This window comes from Chionomys nivalis, chromosome 9 (genome assembly GCF_950005125.1).
Source record: "Chionomys nivalis chromosome 9, mChiNiv1.1, whole genome shotgun sequence".
Taxonomy (NCBI): Eukaryota; Metazoa; Chordata; class Mammalia; order Rodentia; family Cricetidae; genus Chionomys; species Chionomys nivalis.
In genome coordinates, this window is record NC_080094.1 from 48,821,018 (window position 1) to 48,847,320 (window position 26,303).

Genomic DNA, 26,303 nt, shown 5'->3' on the forward strand with positions numbered 1-26,303 from the left:
CCTAAGGGTTTGTGAAATACATAAAAATGCCCATGTCAGAGAAAAGCTGCCTTTCTGTGAGGTCTAGTCACCTAGTAATGGAACTGGCTCTAGACTGACTTCTGAGCCCCATAAAGCAGGTCTCAAACCACGCTGCAGATGTTCAGAAGAAGATGGGGGCTCTACATCATGGTGAATGGAGTCCGTCATATAGGAAGGATTCGCCTAAATTATGAGAATATGGCTTTTTGTTAGTTGAAACCGCATTCCCTGAAGCCATGGCTTGGCCCTCACACAGCCCTCTCCGCTCACCGGCAGATATCCACCAGCTGGTCCAGCTCGGGGCAGCTGCACTCGTACATGTCCCGGCAGCTTCTGTGGCTCTGGTTCATCAGCTCGCCCAGCAGCTGGACAGCATTGGCAGGCGCCTCTTCACACACCTGCTTAAACTGCAGCACACGTGCAGCCTCGCTGTACACATGCTTGGCCCGCTGGTAGAGCTTGAAGGTGAGCTCTGGGGAAGGAAGGACACAGGGAAAGACATAAGAAAGGGTTGTAGGACTACACGGTACCAAGAAATGTGTGCATGTGTGTGTGATGTAGCCCAGGCTAGCCGACTCCAGATTCTCCTGCCTCAGCCTTCCCAGTAAGTCCAGTGCTGGAATTACAGGTTTGAGCCAGCATGCCTACCTACCCAACTACCTAACACACACTTGTAAGGGCTCCTGTGACCATCTTCACTGTCAGTGCCTGTTTCTAGAGAAACAGACAAGCACAACTACTTAGATATGTATATCATTTTATTTACATTTAATATATAGCTATATGTTATAGTATCATTTATCATAGTCAAAACATAAACAATCGAAATGGCTAATAACATAACTTTTTGAAAAAATAAATACTACACCCACTTAAAAATATTATGACTATTAAAACTCAAATTCTTGGACAATTCGCTAGACAGGAAATTGTTCAGCATTAAAGAAATGACAACACAATAGCCTATGTATAGCTGGTACTAACGGCATCACACACACGCACATACACACATATGCACATGGTAGCCTACAGAAACTACTGCATGTCAACAGTGCTGGATGGATCTCTGGGATCCATCATGGGTGAATTTATTATCCTCTTGAAACAGCGCTGATTCCGCAAAGCCCTCGATGACTGCTAACCGCGGCAACACACCCTATCCACCTGCAATGGCTGCACCATGTTTGGCTCATCCCCAGAGTAACAACTGAGGCTGTGAACATGCTGCACAGTGGGGAAGACAGTGTGGTGGGTCTTGGCCAAGACAGGGAAACTTATGGATGCCCTCTGGCCACAAGAAGAATGGCAGAGATGGAGAGAAGGTGGCAGTCCATCAGCTGCGACAACCAGCTGTGCCTAATTTACTCTCTCTGCTGGGCTCTGTTTTCTGGGCTCTGAAATGAGACTGAGATTTACTTCTCCAGATCCTCTGGCTTTGCCCTCTGAGAGTGCATGAGAAACTTCCTCTCTGCACGGCCTCCCTGTAGGCTACTGTCACTGTGGTGAGGACACTCCTTATGACTGCTGCTTCTGTCTGAGCCCTGAGTTCCTCTCTGCCCCCACAGGCTGACCAGTAGGGATCACACCGAGGGTTCCTTGCTATCTTACCAAAGGATGGGAGAAAATCAGCAAGAAATGGGAAGGAAGAGAGTGAGCGCAAAAGATGTATTCCTCAGGTCTGCTGTGTTACGTCTTTGTCTTGGTCACTCCGTCCTATCTGAGTCAACAGACAAGCTGAGCTCCCCAACGCCCCGCTCCTGCCAGTTTCTGCTTAGCCCACAGCCATTCTCCCAGTGTTTACCATAGTCCATGCTTGATCCCAACAGGACCTCTTCCTTCAAGCCAAACTACTCCATCTGTGGTTGCTCTAACAGTCTTTGCTTTTGGATATACTCATTCGTCACACACAGAAATGGCTTCTTGCCCTCTCTCTCTATGTCAAAACTTTACCTCATTCTGAAGGCTCGAATTACATTTTACATCATTCTTGAGGCCATGAGGGGCTCAGCTGGAAATAATTTCTTGACTAAGTTTGAACCATGCTTGCAGTTCATGCTCATCTGGGGTTATGTACTTTCCATCATGGTTAGTCCTTGGCTCTGCAAAGGTTTTGCACGGTCCTGAAGACAGACATTTAGTCTCTTAGCTCCATGCATCCAAAAGCAATGCTCACTCCCTATCACCTCAACAATGCCATGGTAGAGCCCAGAGGGTGTTTAAGGTTAATTATGATAAAACTTGGTCTTTACTTTTAACTCCAGTTTAAAATCAAAACACTCCCATCTGGACTTGCTGTTTTGTTTAAGAGAAGAGGTAAGAGAGGGAGCCACTATTGACCGCTTAACTGAGTGGTGAGACAGAGGAAAGAGGCAGCCAGCAGGGTTCCCTTTATTATTAAATCTGTAACTCCTAACAGCAAGTGTGGTTGAAAAATAAGAAAACTAAAGAGAAGCCACTGGCTAAATGCAGATGGGGAGACACAAACATGCTTTGTTCGTTGGCAGCCAGGTCATGTGAGTTACCCACACTGTACTGCCAATGTGCTGTGTCCACAGGCAGTTCCACCAAACAGTTCCACCATTCTAGGATATGGGTGTCAAACAGCCCAAGGGGAGGAGGTTCACCAACACAAAATACTGGCAGATACCCTCCTCAAAACTGCACCAATTGAAATAATGGTACAGGGGATGTTGGCAGTCATTCTGAAAGGAAAAAGAAGGGCAGTTGATTGACATGTGTCATGGCCTGAAAGAAAAGTGTTTCCACAGAGGCTCATGTAATGGATGTCTCCAGGTGTGATGCTGTTTGGAGAAATTCTAAAATTTTAATGGAACTCTGATGAAGGAAGTCCATCACTGGGGGTAGACCTTGGGAATTTATTACCTTGCCCACTTCCTGCTGCTCCTCTGCTTCCTGTGCAGGTAAAGGGTAATTAATCAGTCAGTCATTATGGACTCTCTAGAACCATAAGCCAAAATAAACCCTTCTGGAAACTGCTTTTGGCCACATTGTTTTAACCCAGCAACAAAAAAGGAACCGACACAGGTGTTCGTGTCCTGAAGAGGGGTCCCGCTGCTCCCTTCGTACATGCATACTACAATACAAGCTGTGGACTGTATGTCATGAAAGGAAAGAAAATGGCTTTGGAAACTGTACTTTAACAGCATTGCTTTTTAAAACTTGAGGTTAGAAGCCAAAGATCTAATCCTAGCAGGTTGTATTTATGTATTTAGGAGTCACAAACACAATTGGAGGTTTCTCTCCCACTTGTCAAATCCTGAATAATCACTCTGAGGCTTAATATTAATTACAAACAGTTTGGCCCATTAGCTCAGGCTTATTATTAATTAAATTAACCCATTTCTGTTATTTTGTCACAAGGCTCATGGCTTGTTTCCTCACATCTTATATCCCCCTGACTCTGCCTTCTTTTTCCCTGTGTCTCTGCTTGGATTTCCTGCCTGGATCTATTCTGCCTGGCTATTGGCCAAATCAGCTTTTTATTAACCAGTGATAATAAAACATTCACAGAGGGGCATCCCACATCCTCCCCCACATATAATAATAATTATTGGAAAAAGAGGCCATGAATTTTAAAGAGAGCAAAGAGGAGTATATGGGAAGGTTTGAGGGGAGGAAATGGAAGTGGGAAAAACATGAAACATTTTTTTTGAAAATGAAAAAAATACAAACAAAAATAAAACATAAAATTTGAGGTTGAGGCCAGGCAGTGGTGGCATATGCCTTCAATCCTAGCACTTGGGAGGCAGAAGCAAGAGGACGAGGCCAGCTTGGGCTACAAAGCAAGTTCTAGAAGAGGCTCCAAAGCTACACGGAGAAACTCTGTCTCAAAAACAAACTTTAAAGTATTAACTTTAGGGTTCCATATGCTTCAGTCAGTTTTACTTTTGAAAAAAATGTCACCTCCCATAGTCATAGAATCACTCCCATGTCCTATGAAGCCACACCCTCCGAGAACACACAGCAATGCTGAATGGGTGAGGGATCCCTGTGCCGTGCTGTGCTGTGCTGTGCCGTGCTGTGCTGTGCTAACAACCATTAAGTGTTAGTAGAACAGATGGAACAATGGAGAATATACCATCTCAGGCTACTAGCTTCCTTATCGACACCCTCCTTTTCTGTGTCAGCTGCTATCCTGGAGAAGCATTTTAGAGAGATTATACTTGGCATATATTTTCTCCTGACCTACTTAAGTATGACCCTCTCTATAAAATACCAAGATACCGTCGTTATCAACCTAACGCAACAACCCTGGATTCCCTAAGGTCTCATGTATCCATCCATGGTTCAGTTTTCTTATTTAAACTTCAGTTAGTTTACAAGCAAACCAAAAGTCCACCATCCCAGAAGAAAGCTGCCTCTCCCTCCCTAAGCCAGGGGGTGCCCTCTTGGCAGGTCACCCTTACATCTGTGTGCATATGGGCAGGACTAATTGCACTTGGTAGGTAATATAACGGGGAGCACAAAGTCGGAAGGATAACTTTACTGGTGGGGATCTGGAAGGAGTTGAAGAGGGAGAGATAGGAGAGAGGTGGGCAAGATCAAAATTCTTATATGAACTTCTCCAAAAATAAAAATATATTTTTAAAACTTCACACAGCGTATTCGGTTGCTCTAAGTCTTCTGCAGTGACTTGGACATCCTAGAGTCTCAGCATCATATCTGTGCATGTCTCAGGGCCACATCCTTAAGAAAACTCCACAGGTCTACTTGGAAGAGTCTATTTTCATTTTCCTGTCCAACAACACACTCCTTTAGCGTTAGATATTTTCCTTGAATGAGTGCTCTTCACATAAAGCATCCAGAGAGGTTTTCTTTTTTAAACTCCTAACTCCTGCTTCTGCCATGAGAAGACATGGACAGAGTACGCTCCACACTGCCACACCCCACGTCCTGGCCGCTCCTGTGTCTCCTGTGCAGGAGTTAGCAGCAAGCCCTCTCAGTGGGAGTGTCTCTTGCTGGGCGCTCTGAAGGTGGGAGAGAGACGGCCACAGCTCATGCCCCTCAACAGCTGTACCTCAGAAGGCAAGGGAGAGGGAAGACGGAGGGGCCAGGTATGGGGGACAGAGGAGGCATCTGTTTTCACTCACAACAATTAAGCCCAAGAATCCAGCAGATTCGCAGACCACTCCAGGAGGGAAGCAGTTCTCAGTGAGCTGGGTGTCACAGTTGCCCTCTGGAGCCAAAGTTCTAGCTTGTGATATGAGCATAAAGCCTGTTGTAGAGAATGCTGAGGAGCATCTGAATGCTGTGTCACTTAGCTTTATAAACAGATGCCCATCTGTCCAGTCCCTGAACAGAGGCGGCACCTTAGAGGACAAAGGGAGAGAAATTTCTTACTGTGTTCACATCTTTAAGCTGGGACATTCCTCCCTCTCCTACCCAGGAGAAACCAAGGTTTCCAAGTGTGGTTATCACCTTGGTTTCAATGTTATCCTAGATAGTTGCAGAATCAAGTCCTGAAATCCTAGCACCGACTCTGACTGTGAGCGAACTGCAAATGAATATCTGGTTATTGGAGAACTTGCATGTGTACAATAAATTGTTTGCTATCTCGGGGAGCTCGCCTTCTAACTTCATCCCTTGGCCTCCATTTTCCTAGAACAGGCTGCTCATCTGTTTCCTTGTCGTGATGAGGTCTCCTCTGTGATTGCCACACTGTGGTCATTCTTGTCATTCAGGCCTCAGGTATTAGCACAACTTCAAGAAAAACCCCCTTCCCCTCCACAGGGAGTAACTCCTCCCCTGCAAGCACATGTTCTCCATTCTGCTTTCTTCTCAATGCTTATCACTCTTCAGTTTTTACCATTTGCCAGTGCACTCATTTACACAACTACCCTCAACCAGAACCCAAAACTTCCCTTTTCACGTTTTCAACATGCTGCCCCACATAGACTAGGATTCAGTACATAGTAGGGGCTCAGTAAACGCTGGCCAATGCTTCGCCTACTCGTCCTTTTCACAGACCTGTAATTGGAAACAGGCTAAATAAACAGTGGGAACACAGAGAGGACCCACCAATAGCATCATTGGTGGGCTGGAAGGGCTTGTGGACAGACTGTGTAGAGGCAACAGTCCACTCTAGTCTCCAACATGAGCCCTAATGCCCATTATCACAGGTGACTGATATGGTTTGTGTCATACTTGGTTTCATAAATGTGGAATTTCTAAATTGAACTGTGTTTTTTTTAAAAACATCAGATAATTTGAGTAATCTTTTCTTTTCTTTTTTAAGTATTTTTTTATTTTTTATTTGAATTTCTTTTTCCATTTTACATAGCAACCTCAGTTGGCCCCCCTCCCTTCTCCTACCTTTCAGCTCCCCCAGCCCACCCCATCCACTCCTCAGATGGGACAAGTCCTCAATTTGAGAGTTCATGAAGTCGAGGCAGGACCAGGTCCCTCCCTGCTGCATCAAGGCTGAGCAAGGTATCCCTCCATAGGGAATGGGCTTCTAAAAGTGCCAGTTCACGCACCTGGGATAAGTCCTGGTCTCACTGCTAGGGGCCCCACAAAAAGATCAAGCCACACAACTGTTACCTACATGTAGAGGACCTAGTTTGGTCCCATGGAAGCTTCCCAGCTGTCAGTCCAAAGTCTGTGAGCTCCCACTAGCTCGGGTCAGCTGTCCCTGTGGGTTTCCTCATCATGATCTTGACACCCTTGCTCATCTGATCCCTGCTCCCTCTCTTCAACATAGCCCCAGGAGTTCAGCCCAACGTTTGGCTGTAGATCACTGCATCTGCTTTCATCAGTTACTGGGTATAGGTTCTATGATGACAGTCAGGGTAGTCACTAATCTGATTCCTGGGGCAGGACAGTTCAGGCACCCTCTCCACTATTGCTAGGAGTCTTAGCTGGGGTCATGCTTGTGGATTCCTGGGAATTTTGTTGACACCAAGTTCCTCCCTACCCTTATAATGGCTCCCTCTATCAAGTTATCTTTTTCATTGTTCCTATTCTCTGTCCTTCCCCTACTTGGCTATCTGGATCCCTCATGTTCCCATCCCCAAACCCTCCCTCCTACCCCCTCCCAGTTTACCTGGGAGATCTTAACTATTTCCCCTTCCTGGGGCTCTCCATGTGTGCGTGGCCCTCTCAGGGTCCTCCTTTTTACCTAGCTTCTCTGGGGTTGTGGACTAAAGCCTGGTTATCCTTTGCTTTGCATCTAATATCCACTTATAAGTGAGTAAATACTTTGTTTGTCTTTCTGGGTCTGGGTTACCTCACTCAGGATGATTTTTCTAGTTCCATACATTTTCCTACAAATTTCATGATGTTATTGTTTTTTATTGCTGAGTAATAATCCACTGTGTAAATGTTTTATATATTCTTTATCCATTCTTTGATTGAGGGGAATCTAGGTTGTTTCCAGTTTCTAACTATTACAAATAATGCTGCTATGGACATAGTTGAGCAAGTGTCCTTGTGGCATGATTAAGCATCTTTTGGATATATTCTCAATAGTGATAGCTGGGTCTTGAGGTCGGTTGATTCCCAATTTTCGGATAAACTGCCACACTGATTTCCAGAGTGGCTGTACAAGTTTTCACTCCCATCAGCAGTGGAGGAGTGTTCCCCTTTCTCTGCATCCTCTCCAACATAAGCTGTCATCGCTGTTTTTGATCTTAGCCATTCTGACAGGTGTAAGATGGTCTTAGTGTCATTTTGATTTGCATTTCCCTGATGGCTAAGGATGTTGAGAAATCCCTTAAGTGTATTTCGGCCATTTGAGATTCTTTTGTTGAGAATTCTGTTTAGATTTGAAACCTAGTTTTTAATTGGATTACTTGGTAAACGATGTCTAGTTTCTTGAATTCTTTATATATTTTGGAGATCAGCCCTCTGTCAGATGTGGAGTTGGTAAGGAACTTTTCCCAGCCATAAGTAATCTTTGTAGCAAAGGCATATGTCTACTTTCTGCCTCTAAAAAGTGTATGGTTAGGGGGTACAGGAGAGCTTGCTCAGTGGTTAGAAGCACCTGCTGCTCTTCCAGAAGAACTGTTTGGATTCCAGCACCCATGCTGGGCAGCTCATAAGTGCCACAGCTCTAGTTCCAGAGAATCCAATGCCATCTTCTGGCTTCCACAGGCACTGTATTTACACACCACACACACAAACACACACACCCACACACACACCACACAGCTGAGTATGTAGACTGGGAAAGGAGGCCAGCACAGGGAGACTCTTAAAGGAGGGACTTGAGCCACAGAGTGCCCCTGCTGTGAGGACAGAACAACCTGGGTCACCCTGAGACAATGCACACCAGGAAGCCACCACTGGTGTGGGAGGTCCTTCTGTCTATGTGTTGCTTTTATTAGCTAATGAATAAAGAAACTGCTTTGGGCCTATAGCACAGAGCTAGGCGGGGAAAACTAAGCTGAATGCTGGGAGAAAGGAAGCGGAGTCAGAGAGAAACCATGTAGCCCCTGGAGACAGACAGAACGTTAGCCAATAAACCACAGTCAGGTGGCAATACACAGATGAACAGAAATGGGCTAAATTAATATGTAAGAGTTAGCCATTAAGAAGCTAATGGGCCAAGCAGTGATTTACTTAATACAGTTTCTCTGTGATTATTTCGGTTCTGGGTGGCCGGGACAAACAAGTGGCCTCCTCCTACACATCTGCAGTGCTAACACCCTCTGAAGAACCTGGTCCACAGATTAAAAAATCAACCCGTGGGCTGCAACTGGTCATGGTGATAACTTCTTGGCCTACACAGTATATTTGAGTTGAGAAATTTTACACAAAAATCAGTGTTTCTGCCTTCTTTTGGAAAAATTAAGGTATCTGTCTGTTCTGGACCTGCTTCCCACATGCTCTCCACTGACTGGAGAAGAGAAGACATCACTCCACCACTCACCAGTGAGGCAGTCTACATGTGTGTCAGATGGCAGGAGCCGTGGGACCATGAAATTACGTGTGCAGTCTTATTGCTTCTAAAATAAGGGAACATCAGGAGTTTGGTATCTGTTTTCCCATCCTTCACAGGGGCTTGTGTGTGTGTCCTGTTCCATAAAACTCTCTGCATCTGAAACTCGTGGTGGGGGTAGGAGAGCAGGCAAGCCTCCTTCGTCCTTGAGGGACTCATCAGGACAGAATAGGCACTATAACTCTTACAACTAAATGTCACCACCCCTAGGTACATTGTTAACTCTGCATTGATTTGTGTTCTGTCTTCCTCCTACTTTGATGAGCTGTGATTCCCAGACACACACAAACACAATGAAGCCCTTCAAATATGTGGAGACAGTGCCCATGTCTTATGTCTTGGACAATGTCAAAGACTTAGGATGTAGGCTCTAAAACTAAAGAACCAGCAATAACAAAGGGAAAAGGCACTTTACTCTCAAGAAGTGAGTCTATTGGAGAAAAACAAAATCAGGAAATGAGAAAAATAATGGCACTCTTCACAGCTGGCAGAAGGCACAGAGTCATGAGGGCATCCTGGTCTAGCTGAACCCGAAAGCAGTGTCTAGGATCACGAGTGGGATCAGAGACAGGGCTCTCTGAGTCATGATAAGGACACCAAGAGAGAAAAAGAGAACCGTCAGTAAAGGAGATGTTCGTAACAGGCAGTCAGTGAGGCAGCTGGATCCCTATCCCAGGTGTGCCTTAGAATTAGCCCCAAAAGAACGGGAAGATAGGCATCAAACCCTGGTCCTCCCGTCTTTATTGTCTTCAGAGGGGCTAACGCTGCCACAAAGTGCCTGGGAGGTGTGGGCTCACAAAATCTTTAGGATTACCTATGTAGCCTACTCTCTGTTAGAAAATGAAAAAGAGCAGAAAGCAGTAGTGGAGAGGCAGGGAAGACTGTCAAGGCCATTCCACAGGAAGTTGTCTGGACGTGGCGCTGCTCTGCAGACACTTTGTCAGCTGACCTGTGCAGGACCTTCTCTGCCCAGCAAGAAGAGAAGTCTAGTGCCTTTGTTTACACCAGGTTTCAACTGATCCTAGAGAGTGAAATCATACACCCCAGCTAGACCCTCCCTCTCATCCACAGAGACAGCACAGATCCCTCAGAGGTGGCCAGGTCTTAGGTTCTCAGAAACACCTACTGTCTGCCTTCCACAGCAGGGAATGCCAGGGCAGCTTCCCTCACATGCTCAGCTTCAGGTCTCCTTCGCATGCTATGGCACGCTGATGTGTCCCAGCTTTTCTTTCATTGCACTACAGTACTGGGGGCCAACCCAGGGCCTCATCACATTAGGCAAGTGTTCTCCAATGTGTTCTTCTACTCCTGAATGGCATTTCCAGATCGACTGTAGTCCCGGGTTTGCTCCCATGTAAGGGAAAGCTGGTCCTTCTCAGGGTGGTGGGTTTTCCATGTCTTCTATTAGAAAACTTCGTAAAGGACAGGGACACGAGATAATGCAGACTGTTGTTTTCCAGTGGAGAAGCCAAACGGCAATGAATACTATGGAAATCATCCTTCGTCTAGATGAAGACTTAATCTCAGGATAATTGAAACAAAATAAATTAACATCCTGGTCTATGAGAAGTAGTAATCTTTATCTTATGAATGTACAATTAATCTTTCTGAGGCTCACAGACCCCAAAATGCTTTCCCCTTTTTAGGTGAGAGGCCATGAAGCTGTATGCCACTGGCTGAGTTCTCTGCAACATAGACAGTTCTAATGGGATAACCAGTCGCTTGTTAGCAAGTTCAGAAGCAGATGCTACAAACGGCTTCAGGATCCTCTCCAGGCCCTGTGCTTCTCATCCAGCAAAGTTGTAATTCCCTATTCTGAGGCATCGACTCTGCACCATTGAAGCATATAATGGAAAAACACTATATAATCCCCATTGAAGTAGGACTGTGGTTTCAGATTTATTTTCCTAGTAATGATATTCACATTTTTCATAATGTGAAATTTACGAAATGGCCAAAGCCACACAAAATAGACTGCTGTTTTCAGTCACATTAGTACCCCATTCCCATGCTGCAAAGACTAAATTAAATTAGCATTTTACATTTAAAGAGAAAAAGATATTTAACTACCTGCTTTTAAAAAGTAAAACCAGCAATGAAGAACAGTGTATGTGCACTTCAAGAAAATCCCCATTAATCTGTGGAAAACTACATGCCATGTGGCATCTGCGAATAGCTTACAATCCACAGCATAAAGCCTTTGTCTGTGCAGAGTAACAACCCCGCCAGTACAGGGCTACAGCAGACATCTGCCAGCCTCCTCCGCCGCCTTCAAGTTTTGCTCCAGTCACCCTCGACCTGTGTGTGACACTGGAGCAACGTAGATGTCCCTGCAACACGACAAGACAGACCCCTCTTTTCCTCTCCATTCTGCAGCCTTTGGATTCTCCCCGTCGCAGGTCCGGACACTGTGTCACCTCCCACCTGCTCTGCTCTCAGCTCTCAGGAGCCTACTTCCCTTTTTGATGATTTCATGCTATGAAATTCTAGTATGTTTTCCACTGTCCACCAAATGAGGGCCCTCGGTGCATTGTATTTTGTCACCTCTACCACTTCCCACCGATCTGAAGGTTCTGTCCACGGGCCGGAGCCTGAGAGGAGTTCCAGCATCTGTCTCCCACACACTCATTCTGCAACCATTGCTCCTGGTTCAGGATCAGCCCAAACACCAGCTTGCATGGAGCTCACGAAGAAAGTAAGGGTTACAGGGTCTCTAGCCTCTCTGCACCTCCTTGGTGTCACGAAGTCCTTTCAATCTGAGGCTACCACGCTGATCCAGGAGGGAAGGGGCTGAGACTTTGTCCTTCAGAACCTACTCAAATCCAGCAAAATTTCAACAAATACCATGGTGTTCCTGCTCATTTGAAGCTGTTCCTTCGATGAGCCACATTTAATGCTTTTATCGTTTTCTTGGGAAAAAAAAAAGTGCCTCCCCACTAACTTCCCAGAATTTTGCTACAATTTAGTTCTTGGAAAAGTGAAAGACACCAATTGAAAAGGAGCAGAGGGAATCAAGGAGACGCCGACAACAGGGAGCTAAAAGAGGGACTGAGGAACAATGTCACATTTGCCTATAGCCAGCCTGTCCTTCTAGTTTGTTAAAAATAAAAACAAGATTACCGTGTTAGTTTTGTTCAGCTAATTAATAGAAAGGAATCACAGGAGGGAAATGTAAGAGAATACAGATAAGAGAGAGGCAGAGGGAAAAATCAGTGCTTATCTGAAGAGTAAGTAGCATACTTCCATCAGGGTTGTTGCTGTTGTCTGTCCACAAGATCCTGATCCAAATGAGCATTGCTGCGGCAGCACTGACTGAGGTGCGCGGCTCAGCACAGAGCCTAACAGCCCCTCGGCTGAAAACTTGTTGAATGGAGAAATAGAAATCAGTTCTAAGTGTCCAGTCTTTTATCCCCAATCTAGATTTAAAGACTCGGGGGTGGGTACAACGACAGCTTCAGCAGCACAGATGCTGGCGCTGGGTGCTGGGCACCTAGAATGAGTGCCACGCACATGCTCCATAAGGCCCCTGTCTGAACGTCCTCCCAGCAAATCTGAAAGACGTTATACCAGGCTGTGTAGAGTTTGTGCTCAAAGACATACGCCTACACTCTACCTGAACTTTCCAAATTACAGAGACATTGAAAGACAAAAACGATTCACTTTTAGCAACAGCTGGTGAGTTGCTATGGTCCAGGTGCTTACAATGTACCTGGTAAAATTCTGAAAGGGTGGGCAAGGACAGCGCACTTGGCACACCCAGGACCAAGGGGGAGGTGAATACGCACAACGTGGCTGGTTGGTCTTACGTGCTTTCCACAGGAAAGTTCTGTGGACACCGACACAGCGCCTCCCTTTATCAGATTCTTTCTGATTTCCTGTGTCCCCCTTCATCTTCCTCCTCACTCTCTCCCTTCCCTTATAAAACACATAGCTCGCTATTTGTTGTTAATCATATAATACTCTTTCTTCTGGCCACATGTTATAATCTCTATGCAGGTAGTCTCTGTTCTTTGCTTGTTTCAGGACTGGTGGTTGACAGAACAAAGATAAACACTTGTCTCCTACTTCAATCTACCTGAAGATAATAACAACAACCTTCCTTAAAGGCATTTCTCTAAAGCCAGCACAAACTTTTGCTGTGAATGGGGAGCAATGGCCTACATCTAAATATGGTTAGAATGGCCAGTGTCCATACAGACACAGTGAATGGTTGTTTTTCTGTTGACATTCAGGAAGAACCTATTAAAATGTCACCAGATCCACTCACAATACTCATACGGATGCAAATGGCACGAGGCTGAGAAACTGTGCCCAGTTTTTACTAGAAAATTTTCTTTTGCTTAAGCTAAGCACTGTGAAAAATAGATAAAGCCATAGGAAGTGAACAGCTACATGCAAAGATGCTTTCCTGGACCATGCCCAGACTACAGGGACGACAGGCTACTGCAAAGATGCCACGTGAACTCCCCATGGCTAGAAGAAAGTCACAGGTTGTGGGGACTAAAAAGCCATTAATAAGCCAAGTGCAGAGAACTGTGCATGACAAAAAGAATTGCCACATCCCAGAGCCATTTCCAAACTCTGAACCTCACACTGAAAGAATATGGGATTTGGTCAGAGACTGGGATGGGGTGCACGCAGCCTCTGCTGGGTTCCCCGTCTGTGAAGCGAGGATTATCATTTGTCTCAAGGTGAAAATCCCAGTGGATGGCAGGTGTAACGAATATGAACCATAAAGGAAGTAGCCAGGCGTCTTGTAGCATTAGTGAGTGTTTAGCTGTTGTTGCTGCTCATCAACACTGGAGTCCTCCTAAAGGGCCTCATGCCAGGTCTCTGTATGTGATGGAAAGTCGCTATTACTCCTTAGGATCACAAGCAAAGCGGGTCACGCACACAATGAGATGGGTGTTCAGGTCAGCACAGCAACCTAGTCTGGACATTCCCAAAACAAGTGCTCCCAGGGGATTCTCCCTTTGGCAAACTCACCTCCAAGCTAACCAGCCCATTCTTACCTCAGGGCCCACCTTCTCCACAAATTTCTCTCTCCTGATGTGTATTATTGCCTCTGTCCTGTGTTTGGCACTGTGCACATTGCTCCCAGCTTCTTGCATCTCTTCCCTTTTCATCACGCCCCTAACTAAGTAAGTGTGGCCTCTGAGCTTCCAGGACCCCGGCCCATGAAAGCATACGCCTAAACAATCACTAGTGTATTCAGTGCCTAGCAGTAATTCTTAACTCGCCCTAATAGTGTCCTAGCGTCAGGTCTGCAGCCATTTCAAACACCCAAAGGATTTGAGGGTTTCCTTCAGACTGCCTGTCTAATTTTAACGGCTCTGCACCTTCCTCAATCTAATTACTAGGAATCTGGAGAAAGAAAACAAGTGTGTGTGGCCTTTGGGGGTCGAACTGGGGTAGCAGAAGCTCTAAACCAGTTTGCTGGAGAAATTAGTTTAAGTCAAAACTAGGCTTGTCAAAGTATGGGCGCCTCTGAGAAAGGGCAGGGCACCCTCAAGAGTCCTCTGCGAGGACCAGCTGCCACCCTTGACTCCAATACAATAACCTGAGTACAGCGACCTCAACAAGAGCCATCTTCCAAATGGTTAAGAAAAAGACTTGTTTACAGTCTTAGATCAAAAAAAACAAAACAAGAACTCAGAAGGATACATCAAATAGATTTTTAAAAAAAAATCCAGGTCTTCAACTCACCTGGAAAACTAGGCAGAGTGAAATGACTAGATTTAGAAATTTAATCAAATAATACTAATCTGGATTAATCCAGAATCAAAGTGCTAACCTGTGCTCCTACTTTTAAAAATATTATTCAGTAAATAAAGGAGAAATCCCTTGAGAATAATAGAAGTACACAATGAATTAATTCATCCAACAGAGACTTAAGGGGATAAACAAAAACATTAGTAAATTATTAGTAAAAGTTATAGAAAAGAGTACATAAAGACAGAGGAACAGTTAGTTTGGATAAAGGTAAAATGAAATATGCTCCATTTTTTATAAAAAATGTTTTTTAAGGGAAAACTTAAACTATTTAAATAATATTACTTATTTAATTTTTCCTTTGTATTTTCCAAGGAGTTCTGGGAAATTAACTTATTCCAAACAATGGTAAAAGAAGGTGAAGAGGAATGACAGGTAGACCTAGAAAGAAAAAACAATACAGAGAAATAGTTGAGGTCAGGGGAGATGCTTAAAGGGAGAACACGGAGTTTATTGCGTTTCCAGAAAGGTTAAAATTTCTTTTCAGAAAAAGAGGAATACCCACAAGAAAAATATGTTGTTTCAGAGTATAAGCCTGAAGGAAGACCTAGCTTCTGAGAAGTAAGGGCATGGGCTAGCCCACATAACACTGACCTCATAGCTGTGCTCAGGTTCACAAGGTAGGTGGGACAGAAGGGACAAAGGTTACCATGAGATGAAGCACATTGAGACAGCTGAGTAGTGGGGAGCTCGCAAGGCCTCTGAACCCTCAGGGAAACTCACTGTGGAAAGACTGAGCCAAGAGCATTATTGACAGAATTTTCTCAGCGCCTATGACACCCTCACCTGCTCACCAGCAATGACCAAATCACTAGTTCATTTAGATACATACCTGTTCTACATCTTTGTTCAGGCACTAGGAAAAAAATGATGGAAAGAAATGAATTTGTCACCTTGTCTCCCCAAACTGCTTCTCATATGGCATCCTTAACTTCCCAAGCTGCCCATGTCATAGCTTTGCCTTGAATGGGCACCATGCCAACAGATCTGCTGCCCTTCACTGCACACCATGGCCCCGGCACACACTCTCCAATACCCAACCTCTGGAGCCCCCTTGTCTTTATTCAGCCTCTGTCTGCAATGGTCTAGCACCCTCTTAGGCTGGGGAATCCACAGCTTTTCTACAGACCAGCTCAAGTTCAAGTCTCCTTTTGCAGAACCAAAGCCACTCATCTCCCCCAGGCTCCCAGGACTCTTGATGAACACCCTGATTCTGGCCAGTACTGTACTCGCCAGATTATTGTGTAGCACTTACGTCTATGAGATATTGAGTAACGGGAAGGTAAAGACTTCACCCTCTTACCCCATCCTATCTGTCGAGTTAACTAGACAATGTTTTAGGTCAAAAGAGAAAGTCAGAGTCCCTGGACACCCTCCCTTCCAATGTTCTGCTCAATTTCTTCCTTTAATAAACTTGAATTTTAATTAGTGTACACAATACTGAGCTACATTACATGTGTATCATTGTGCTTTATTCCCACCAATCCTCACCATGCTCTCTTATCCCCATCCCGCTGGTCCCTCCCCTCCCCTTCAGTAGCCTCACTTCTGCTTTAGTGTTGCACATATTTATAAACCTAGATTCCTCATATGAGAGCACACACATGCACACTGTCTTTAGGAAGGCTTTGGCAAGCTGTACATCTGTACGCAGTCTCTGCCTCCCTGCACAGCACTCGATAGTGATGTTTTGTGTTTTAACAAATAAAGCTTTCCTGAAGATCCAAGTGCAGAGCTTGGCCACTAGAGGCCAGGGAGTGGTGGCACACACCTTTAATCCTAGCACTTGGGGAGACAGAGGCAGACAGATCTCTGTGAGTTCAAGGCCACCCTGGGCTACCTGAGATTGATTCAGTCTAAAAGAGAAACAGAGTCAGGCAGTGGTAGCTCAAACCTTTAATTCTAGTATTTGGGAGTCACAGACCTTTAATCCCAGTATTAGGGAGGTAAAGACGGGAAGAGATATGGCTGGACAGAGAGAGGAATATAGCACCGGAGGAGACAGGCACTCAGGCAGTCAGTCTGAGGATTCCTAGACAGGATGCCCCATTCGCTCTGGGGATTTCATAGAGGTAAGAACTAGTGGCTGGCTGATCTGCTTCTGTGATCTTTCAGCATTGACCCCTGTATCTAACTCAGGGATTTTATTACTGAGATCATTTAGAATTTGAGCTAAAGCACTTTCCACTGTAGGCTTTAGTCCCAAAAGTTCTCTGCTTTCTCTGGCCTGGAGCCCTTTCATGCCTCTGCACTGCACCTGCCGTCCTGTCTGCCTGGGACTCATCTGCTCTTTAACCCTTGGTAGCTGCTACGTCCTTAGGAAAGCCAATGAGACTTCTCCTTCCTGGTCTCCCAGGGGATCTCAGTGACCACACACATCTCTCCAGCACTGAGCTCTGTTCATGTATGGAGTACACTTGCTCCTCTAAGGAGGAACTCCCACTGTGCCTCTTTTCATGGCAAAACAAAGAAAACTTGAGTCAACTGCTTTTCTGGAACAAGAATCAGCAAGCTTTTCCTGCAAAGGGTCAAATAGGAAATATCTCAGGTTTTGTGGGTTACTCAGTCTCTGTCACACTCAGCTCTTGTAGAACCGAAGAACCATAGCAAATAGATCGCTGTGGTCTAGCAAAAACTTCTTACAAAAACAGGTGGTGGGCTTACTTTGGCCAGCAGTCGAGGGTGCTCACCCACTTCTAGGGACTGGGTCTGAGCCTGAACTGAAATAGATACGAGAACATCAGAAACCAGAACTCAGCCCCTGCGCTCAAAGTATGCCCATATCCTGTCCCAAAGTTGTCATCAGCTGCAGTCTTAAAGCATTACTTTGGAGCCAGGTCTTGTGGCACAGGCCAAAATCAGGAGACTGGGGCCAGAGAATCCCAAATATTATGTAAGACAGCTTGGGTTACATGGTGAGTTCAAGGCCTGTCTGAGTAACTTAGTGAGATCCTGTCTCAAAAAAAAAAAAAAAAAAAAAATTGGATAAGGGCCTGGGGATGTAGTGTAGTGGTACAACACTTGCTTAGCATGCCTGAAGCCCTGGATCTGATCGCTAGTACCACAAAAATAGATAGGTAGATAGGTAGACGGACAGACAGACAGACAGACAGACAGACAGAAGGAACGAATCAGAATTCCATAGCAGATGATCTTCCGCCAGTTGTATAGCTGAACTGAATGGCAGAATGCAATGGGGGCTCTGAGGTTGATCTCTGGCCCAAACGTTTGCCTCCCTAACTTCCCATCATTGGAAATTAAATCTCATTTAAATATCCAGGTTCCCAGCTTTCCAAAAATAGAAACCCTGTCCTTCTAAGAGGATCAGCTACCCCAAAACTTCATGACAGGCCTTTTAAAATGTATCCCATTCTCATCTGTTACTGATCCCATTAGATAAAAACAGCATCATTCAAAGGCAACCAGCAAAAAATAGCAACCAGCCATTTTTGTATTTTGCAGGCTGCAAACTTCAACAGAAGCAGTGAAGCCCTTCTGGAGTTCCAGAGTAATAGTAGAGAAGCTACAAGTAATGCTGTAACCTAATCTTTTCATAGTAACAATATAAATGGAAAACATAAATAGGAAAACAAAAATACAAAACGAGAAAATTAGAGAGTTGGGAGCCTCCTGAGACACAGAACATCTACCATATACTAGAAATGCTTGTTGATAAGTGAGTAGGCAGGAAGCTAAAGACCTAGACAACCAGTTAGTCAAAGCACACACATTCTCCAAGTTCCTTAAAATACAGTTTTAAATCTATAACATCCAGGGTAAATTGAACACTTCCATCTGTATGTGGGCCATGCCATTCTTCCTCCAGCAGACTCACCATCTTGAGTATTTGGACTCAGGATTTGAGTACGGAGTTCCTCCAGGCTAATCCCCAGGCACCTGCAGACCTCCTCCCTGCTGTAGGGTTCAGCGTGAAGGGCATCCTCTGTGACCAACAGCATTTCTTCCAGACTAATCCCCAGTTGGGTTTGCACTTCTTCTAGCCGTAGGACTTTATCCCATTGCAACCCTTTGTGTTTAGCAAGGACCTGCAAGTTCAAACCAAGAGAGAGGTTAAGCTTTACTTCAGAATTCAATATGCTCTATTTTAATTAGTCACATTTGACTTGATTTTTCTTCCCTTCAAACTATCCAAGTCTCCACTATTGCTTAGAAATGTATTGTAGACTCAGATGTTTGAAATTAAATATGCCTATATGATAGTCTCTTAAAACACACACATTGCAAATACATGCAGGTGTGTGTGCGTGTGTGCGCGTGCGCACACACACACACACACACACACACTTCCTCTCACTTGATTTTGCCTGTCATCTCTGTCCCTTAGGGCAGTGGCTCTCAACCTGTGGGTCACAACTCCTTGGGGGCTGCAGTATGCTACATAGCAGATATTTATAATACAATTCATAAAAGTAGCAAAATTTCAGTTATAAAGTAGCAATAAAATAATTTTACGGTTGGGGGTCACCACAACATGGGGAACTGTGGTAAAGGGCTGCGGCAGCATTATGAAGGTTGAAAACCACACCTTAGAGCTATTCTTAAATATTTCACTCTCTTATCTCTATTTAGCCTATCTATACCTCATTCTTCTATATTAAGTCCGGAGAAAAGTATTCAAATCTTATTTGATCTTAGTCCTGAGTTGTATGATGCTGTCCTGACTCTTATTACAATATTTCTTGTTTATCATGGGAGTCTTCAAAATGGCTAATGAATTTAAATGCCTGAGTATTTAGAGTCAAGTTTCAGCATTAAATACAAATCTCATTGGTGACCCTATGAAAAGTTCCATCATCGGCTCCATGGTAGTAGTAGATCTGTATGTTCCTCAAGAAAGAGCTTGGCTTTGAGTTGCATCTTCGAGTAGCCCCACAATCTGATGGAAGGCCAGAATAAAGCAAATCTTTCTAATCCTGGGAGCCCTGATCCAGAATACACTTATCTCATTATCCTTCCTCAACTACCGAGAGTCCTTCATAGTTAAGAAAACAATGAAGTTTCTTGTCTCTCTGAGGTCTGAACAATTCATGATCTGGATGTGAAGACATCAGGTTAGAAAAAGAAAATAACCAGAGAGTAGGAAGTTAATTGTCAATAAAATGTGCTTTGAATTTCTCTTCCATTGTATTGATTTTATTTTTTTCTTTATTTAAAAAACTTCATTCATACAATATATTTTCATGTTTCCCCTCCTCAAACTCTTCCCATATCCTTCCCAGTTCCCTACCTCACTACCCACCTCATAATCTCTCTTTCAAAAAAGCACAAAACACAAAAATTAAAACCAGAACAAACAAAAAATCAGTAAGACAAAAAATGCCAAAGCAAAACAAAAGCAAAATGAGACAAAAGGCCTGCACAAAACCCATGGAATTTGTTTGTGTCAGCCAACAACTCCTGGCCACGGGGTCTGTCCTTGAATGTGATTCATACACTGAGACTGCACTGGAGAAAGCTGTTTCCCTTTGGCAGTGGGTATCGACTACAGATAGCATCTTGGTTAGGGGTGGGAGTCCACATCAATGCTGGGACCCTATCTGCCTTGAATCTGTGTAGGTTCTGTGCAAGCTGCCAGGGTCTCCGTGAGCTCATATGTGCATGCTTCCTGCTGCACCTGAAAAACACTGTTTCCTTTCTGTCATCCACCACCTCTGGTTCTTATGATCTTCCTGCCTCCTCTTCCACATAGATCTCAGAGCCTTGAGGGGAGAGGCTTGATGAAGACCTTCCATTTAGTGCTGAGTGTTCCAAAGTCTGCCACTCTCTGTCATTGTACAGTTGTGACTGTGTTAGTTCCCATCTACTGCAAGGAGAAACTTCTCTGGTGTGGACTGAGTGAAGCCCTGTAATTAGGAGTCATTTTATTACTGTGTTCCTTTAGCAGAGCAATAGCAGTAGGTATTTTCCCTAGGCCCATGACCTAGCTAGTCTCGGGTTCTTGGCACTTTTAGCAGTGTCAGGGACATGAAATAGGCCTTAAATCCAAATTAAAAAAAAAAAACTGGCTGGTTATTCCCATAACTCTTTTGCCACTATTACACCAGCATATACTCCAGGCAGGTCACTGTTGTTGTAACATTTGTGGCTGGGTGACATTGATAATTACCTTTCCCCTCTGGAAGTGTTCAGAGTACCTTCTAGTACCAAGAAAGCTACTTAATAGGAGTGAAGCTTCTAGACGGGCACCAGCTCTACTTCTCCAAGAGTTCTATGATAAAAGTAAGTGTCTTTGCAATGGGGCCTTACAATCAGGTTGTAGAGAGAAAGCAATAGCATTGGTAATAGTCTATGATATTTGGGAAGGTTCATGGTACCCTTTCGTTCAGTGACTCAACAAGATGCAACATATTCTTGGCATTGGGAGATTTATTTGGTGGCATAAGATGTCTATTTGAGGCTTTGCCACTCTTAATAGTTGGTGACTTATTTAAATTTCTTTGATATGTGTACATATATTAAGAACTTCTATGGTAGCAGATTTCCATATGATTTTTCAGATGTCCTTCTAGTGTCGTCACTCCCCTTAGTCCCTTCCTTACCCTTCTCGTCTGTCCCCTCCCTATTTAATCCTCCTGTAGTTTCCCCTCTATCTCTCCAAAACACTACACTCTACTTCCCCATCTTGGAAGAACCTCCCCTTCTCCCTGGTCTCTTGCCAGGTACCTGCCCTCTGTGTTTATTCAGATTGTAGTACATATTTTGAAAGCTAAAAGCTAATATCCACATATGAGAGAAAACAAAATATTTGTCTTTTGGATTCTGGGTTGCCACACTCAAGGTTATTTTTTCTAGCTCAATCCATTTACCTGCAAATTTCATTTTCCTAAACAGTTGAATATTATTTGTATAAATGTACCACATTTTCAATATCCATTCATCAGTGGATGAACATCTGGGCCCTTTCCAATTTCTGGCTCTTATGAATAGATCAGCAATGAACACAGATAAGTCTCTGTAGTAGTATGTAGAGTTCTTTGTGTATGCTCAAGAGTGGTACAGCTGGATCTTAAGATAGATCTGTTTTCAGCTTCCTAGGGAACTGCAACATTGATTTCCACATTGCCGTACAAGTTTGCATTCCTGCCAGCAATGAATAAGTGTTTCTCTTTCCCTACAATCTTGACAGAATATGATGTCATTTATTTTATTGACCTTGGCCCTTCTGACTGGAGTAAGATAAAATCTCAAAGTAATTTTAATTTGCACTTCCCTAGTGGCTAAATATGCTGAACATTTCTTTAAGTGTTTCTCAGACATTTGTGTTTCATCTTATGAGAACTCTCTGCTTAGTTCTGTACCCCATTTTTAATTGGGTTATTTGTTTTCTTGATGCTCACTTTTTTTTTGTTCTGACTTTCCTCCTTTTGAACAAGACGCAGCAGGACTTACCAAAGTACGACTGTAACTCTCGTTAGGGCCACTCACTTCTGAAATGTGACTAGCTGAAGTTCTCAAACTTGCTAATCGTCTTAACACACACACACACACACAAACCCTGGCTCATATACTGAAGAGGAATGACTTTAAAGGAGAACTGGGAACAGACAACACAATTGTTTTTCTGTTCAGTTATTTCACAGGACAGGGTATCATCCTTTTCAGTGTTTGTTCCCATTTATTGGGTTTGTTCTTTGACAGTCTCACGCATGTATAAACCCTTCTGGTCGCTGGCCTCTCTAACCCCCTCCCACCCTATTAACGCCCATTCTCCCCACAAGTCCCTCTCCCTTAATCATGGCTTTATTTTTTTCTTTTTGTTATTGTTTCATTTTGGTTTTGGTTTTGAGACTCAGAGGTTAACTAGTATCATCTGTGTGACCATGGGTTTGGAACTATTTCCTAGTGGGAGCCTCAGTGGGTACACACATGAATGACCGCCTCTACAACAGAAACCATCAGTAGCCAATATTTTAGCCAGGAAGACAGGGCCTTGTGAGTGCCTCCTAATCCATTACTAACTGTTGACAGGCCCAGTCTTGTACAGGACTACTGCAGGCAACCATAGTTGCTATGAGGGTATGACTTCTTGAACTGTGTCATTCATGCCTAGAGGTGAGAATTTTACAGCCCTTCTCCTTATCTTCCAGCTCTTACACTCTTTCTACTTCCTCTTCTGCAACAATCCCTAAGCCCTGCAAGTGTTGGTACAGATGTCCAGTTTAGAGCTGAGTATTCAACTGTCACTCATTCTCAAAACCTTGAGCCACCCTGAGTCTCTGCATACACCATCATTCATTGCAGAGAAGCTTCACTGTTTAAGGCTGGAACTAACATTTATCTATAATTCCTTCAAATAAATTTTTAGAAGGCAACTTGGTACCATAACAATTTATTCAAACAACAGTAGTAAGTTCACGTCTAAGGGCTGATTTCCTCAGCCACAGATTTTTTTTCACCAGGTTTACAGCACCAGACATAAATTCATTCTTGTGAAGCAGGCCTCAAATATAATCAGAGAATGATTGATTACTCCCCTAACAGTTGTGCCACTATTTCGCCAGTGGGCACATTTTGCCTGACAAGGTTCAAGGAGTTTGCAGCTGGGTAAACAAGACTGTTGATGCCTGTTCTCCTCCAGTAGCCTGTAGAGTAGCTTCCAGAACTATGAAAGGACATGAAGTTGGGAGAAAGACAGGTTGGGGAGCACTAGGGATAATTGGAGGTAGGGAGTAGTGGATAGATATGAACAAAATACATTGTATACACGTATCAGATATTCAAAGACTAAATTTAAAAATATTACTAAAAAAATTAGAGATGACAAGTAGCACATTCAGTTACTAACTAGTAAGTAAAAAAGTAGAAAACATTTGACAAGTGTATTCCTCTGAAAAAGAGAGGAGTGGGATAAGGGAGGGGAGAACAGGAGGAGAGAAAGAGGAAAGGGCAGCAAAAGATAATTTCCTATGATAGTTCCCATCTCCATCTTTATTTGAACCACTGATGTTCCACCTGGAAAAAAAATATCCTGCTCTAGTGACTTGTGTGACCACTCTGCACGGCATGTCTGCAGCCCACAGGCTACTTCCAACGGAAGCCGCCATTGTTTTTCCCTGTATGCAGAGACACTAACATGAAGAGATAGGTGCAATTCACTCCTGCAATATCACGCTTTTCTGTTAGCCCGATGTCCATTTTACTTTCAGCTAACAGGTCTACAAAGGCGAGTCAGTGTGCATTTCAGCTAAAGAATAAAATCTTCCTCGTGCTCATGGCAACAGCTGCATACCCCAAGAGCTGCCGCATCGCTGTGAGGGAGCAGAGTAGGAAAGCCACGTAAGCCCTTAGGAATTTGGCCCAGCATCAGAAAGATGACTTGCAGGTGAGGAGAGAGTGGGTGAGATCACTTGCTCAGAGACAGAACCTAATGAGGGAGTTTGTCACTGCTGGTACACTGCTGGTACTTCATGGCTGGCACACCTCACATCTGGGAAGCAGGGTCAGGAGTCAGGGCTGCAAGCCACTCCCTCCCACCTTCCCGCTAAGCAGCATGGAGAAGTTTAGAGACAGCAGTTCTTCAACATTCATCACTTCCATTTCACCCCAGCCAGCATGAAGCACTCACATCAGACACCCCTTCGGGAAGGACCCTGAGCTCTGGTCCATGCTCTACAGACTTTAAAGCAGATGACAGTGCATTGTCCACAGTGATGGATAGGTAGGGGTTAACAGGTTAGGACCCTGCATTAGTTAAGTTTCTCTCTAAGCAGGCCCTGAGGGAAGACGATGAGGGACAGAATTTGTGAAGTAAGTTAGCCTAAGTCTCAATAGAGAATTATAAAGTAACACAGGAAGAGACGCCAGTAGGAAGGGCACTGACATGGACAGGTAAAACTGACCCTGCTGGTCTTCAAAGAATTGTTTACAAAGACTGACTTCAGCTGTTAAAAGAATAATATCAGATCCAGAAGTTAGATAAATATTAATTAAATCTTTGACTTTTGAAAGCATTAATTCAGAATGCAAAAGGGTGAATAGGTATTTAAAGGCCACATCAGCACCAATAGATGAATGGATCAGAAATAAGGCTGATTTTGTGTCTCATACTTATGCTGCCTTGACAGAAGTAATTTCTAAAAATCTTAAGAAAAATCAAAATGTCAGATGTTTTAATTGTGGTAAACAAAGCATTTGAAGAGGAATTGTAGGCAAGATGTTCCTAAAAACAATTTTTTTTTAGAGAGATAATCCAAACAGAAGGACCCAACCTTCTGGAGTATACAGAAGCTGTGGCACAAACCAGTACTTGACTAATAAATGCAAATCAACAAGCAAAAGGCAAGGCAACCCTTTGCGACCATCGGGGGAAATGCCCTAGGGGGCCTCTTACAAGCCTCAATGTCAAATTTGCTTAAGTCAAATTCCCTGTCAGCATTGGGGAAACTCCTCCACAGAGCAATTAAAAGACTTAATACCTGTTGTTAAAAACCACACTGCTCTGGATGTGGTCAAAGATAGAACAACTTCTATGGATATAGCAAGAAGTCCAGGAGAGACCAGAAAACAAATATTTTGGCAAACTGCTATAAATGATCAGAGACCAAAGCTAAAAACACATATAAATGGCATTGAAATTGAGGGCTTGGTAGACACAGATGCAAATGTAACAATAATTTCACCAAAATTAATTTCATCCAGATTGGCCTCTTCAGAAGGTAAATGTTCAACTTCTTGGATTTGGAACTTTATCTCAAGTAAAACAAAGTGTAAGATGGGTCAAACACATAGGCCCAAAGGATAAATAGAAAAACTGAAACCATATATGACTAATACTGCAATGAATTTATGGGGATGTGATTTGTTGCAGCAATGGAAACACAGATCAACATTCCTCCAATCTCAGAAACATACTGTAAAATAAAGAATGCTTCAGGACAACAGTCACAGACTGTTCAGGTTGTACATAAGCAGGACACACCAGCTGATGATCTTTCAAAGTCACCAAGAGTTCTACCCTTAAAATGGCTAATTGACAAACTTGACTGGATGGAATTACCTTTGACATCAGAAAAATTAGAGGCATTAGTACAACTGGTATAGGAGCAGATAAATGTTCAACATACTGAAGAATCTACAAGTCCTTGGAATTTTTCTGTATTTGGCATGAAAAAGAAATCTGGAAAATGAAGAATAACAGATTTAAAAGCCATACATAAGGTCATTCAGTCAATGGGCTCTTTTCAGTCTGTAATTCCCTTGCCTTTTACATTTCCTAAAGGATGGTCTATTAGATAGTGATTGATTTAAAAGACTGTTTTTGTTTTTTTTTTACTATATCTTTACAAGAGCAAGATAGAGAAAAATTTGCCTTAACAGTGCCTACTTATAATAATCCCCAGCCTGTTAAAAGATATCATGGGAAAATTCTTCCACAAAGGATGTTAAACAGCCCCGGCTTATGCCAATATTGTGTACAACAGCCATTGGAAATAACTCGTAAAAAAATCTCCTCAATCTATAATTTACCATTATATGGATGATATCTTACTAGTTAATTCAGATACAGATACCTTAGGAAAAAAATGTTTGA

The 26,303-nt window shown here is 43.6% G+C and overlaps 1 protein-coding gene across 3 annotated transcripts in view; it reads right to left on the reverse strand.

Annotated features, from left to right (window-relative positions):
* Galk2 (galactokinase 2) overlaps nucleotides 1-26,303 on the reverse strand; it is a 116,532-nt gene that overhangs the window by 10,327 nt on the left and 79,902 nt on the right. For all 3 annotated transcript variants that reach the window (XM_057780530.1, XM_057780529.1, XM_057780528.1), the window contains exons 8-9: nucleotides 18,588-18,798; nucleotides 292-493 (exon numbers count right to left, since the gene is read on the reverse strand). In XM_057780530.1, coding sequence (XP_057636513.1) covers nucleotides 292-493; nucleotides 18,588-18,798 — 413 coding nt within the window. The remainder of the gene's footprint in view (nucleotides 1-291; nucleotides 494-18,587; nucleotides 18,799-26,303) is intronic.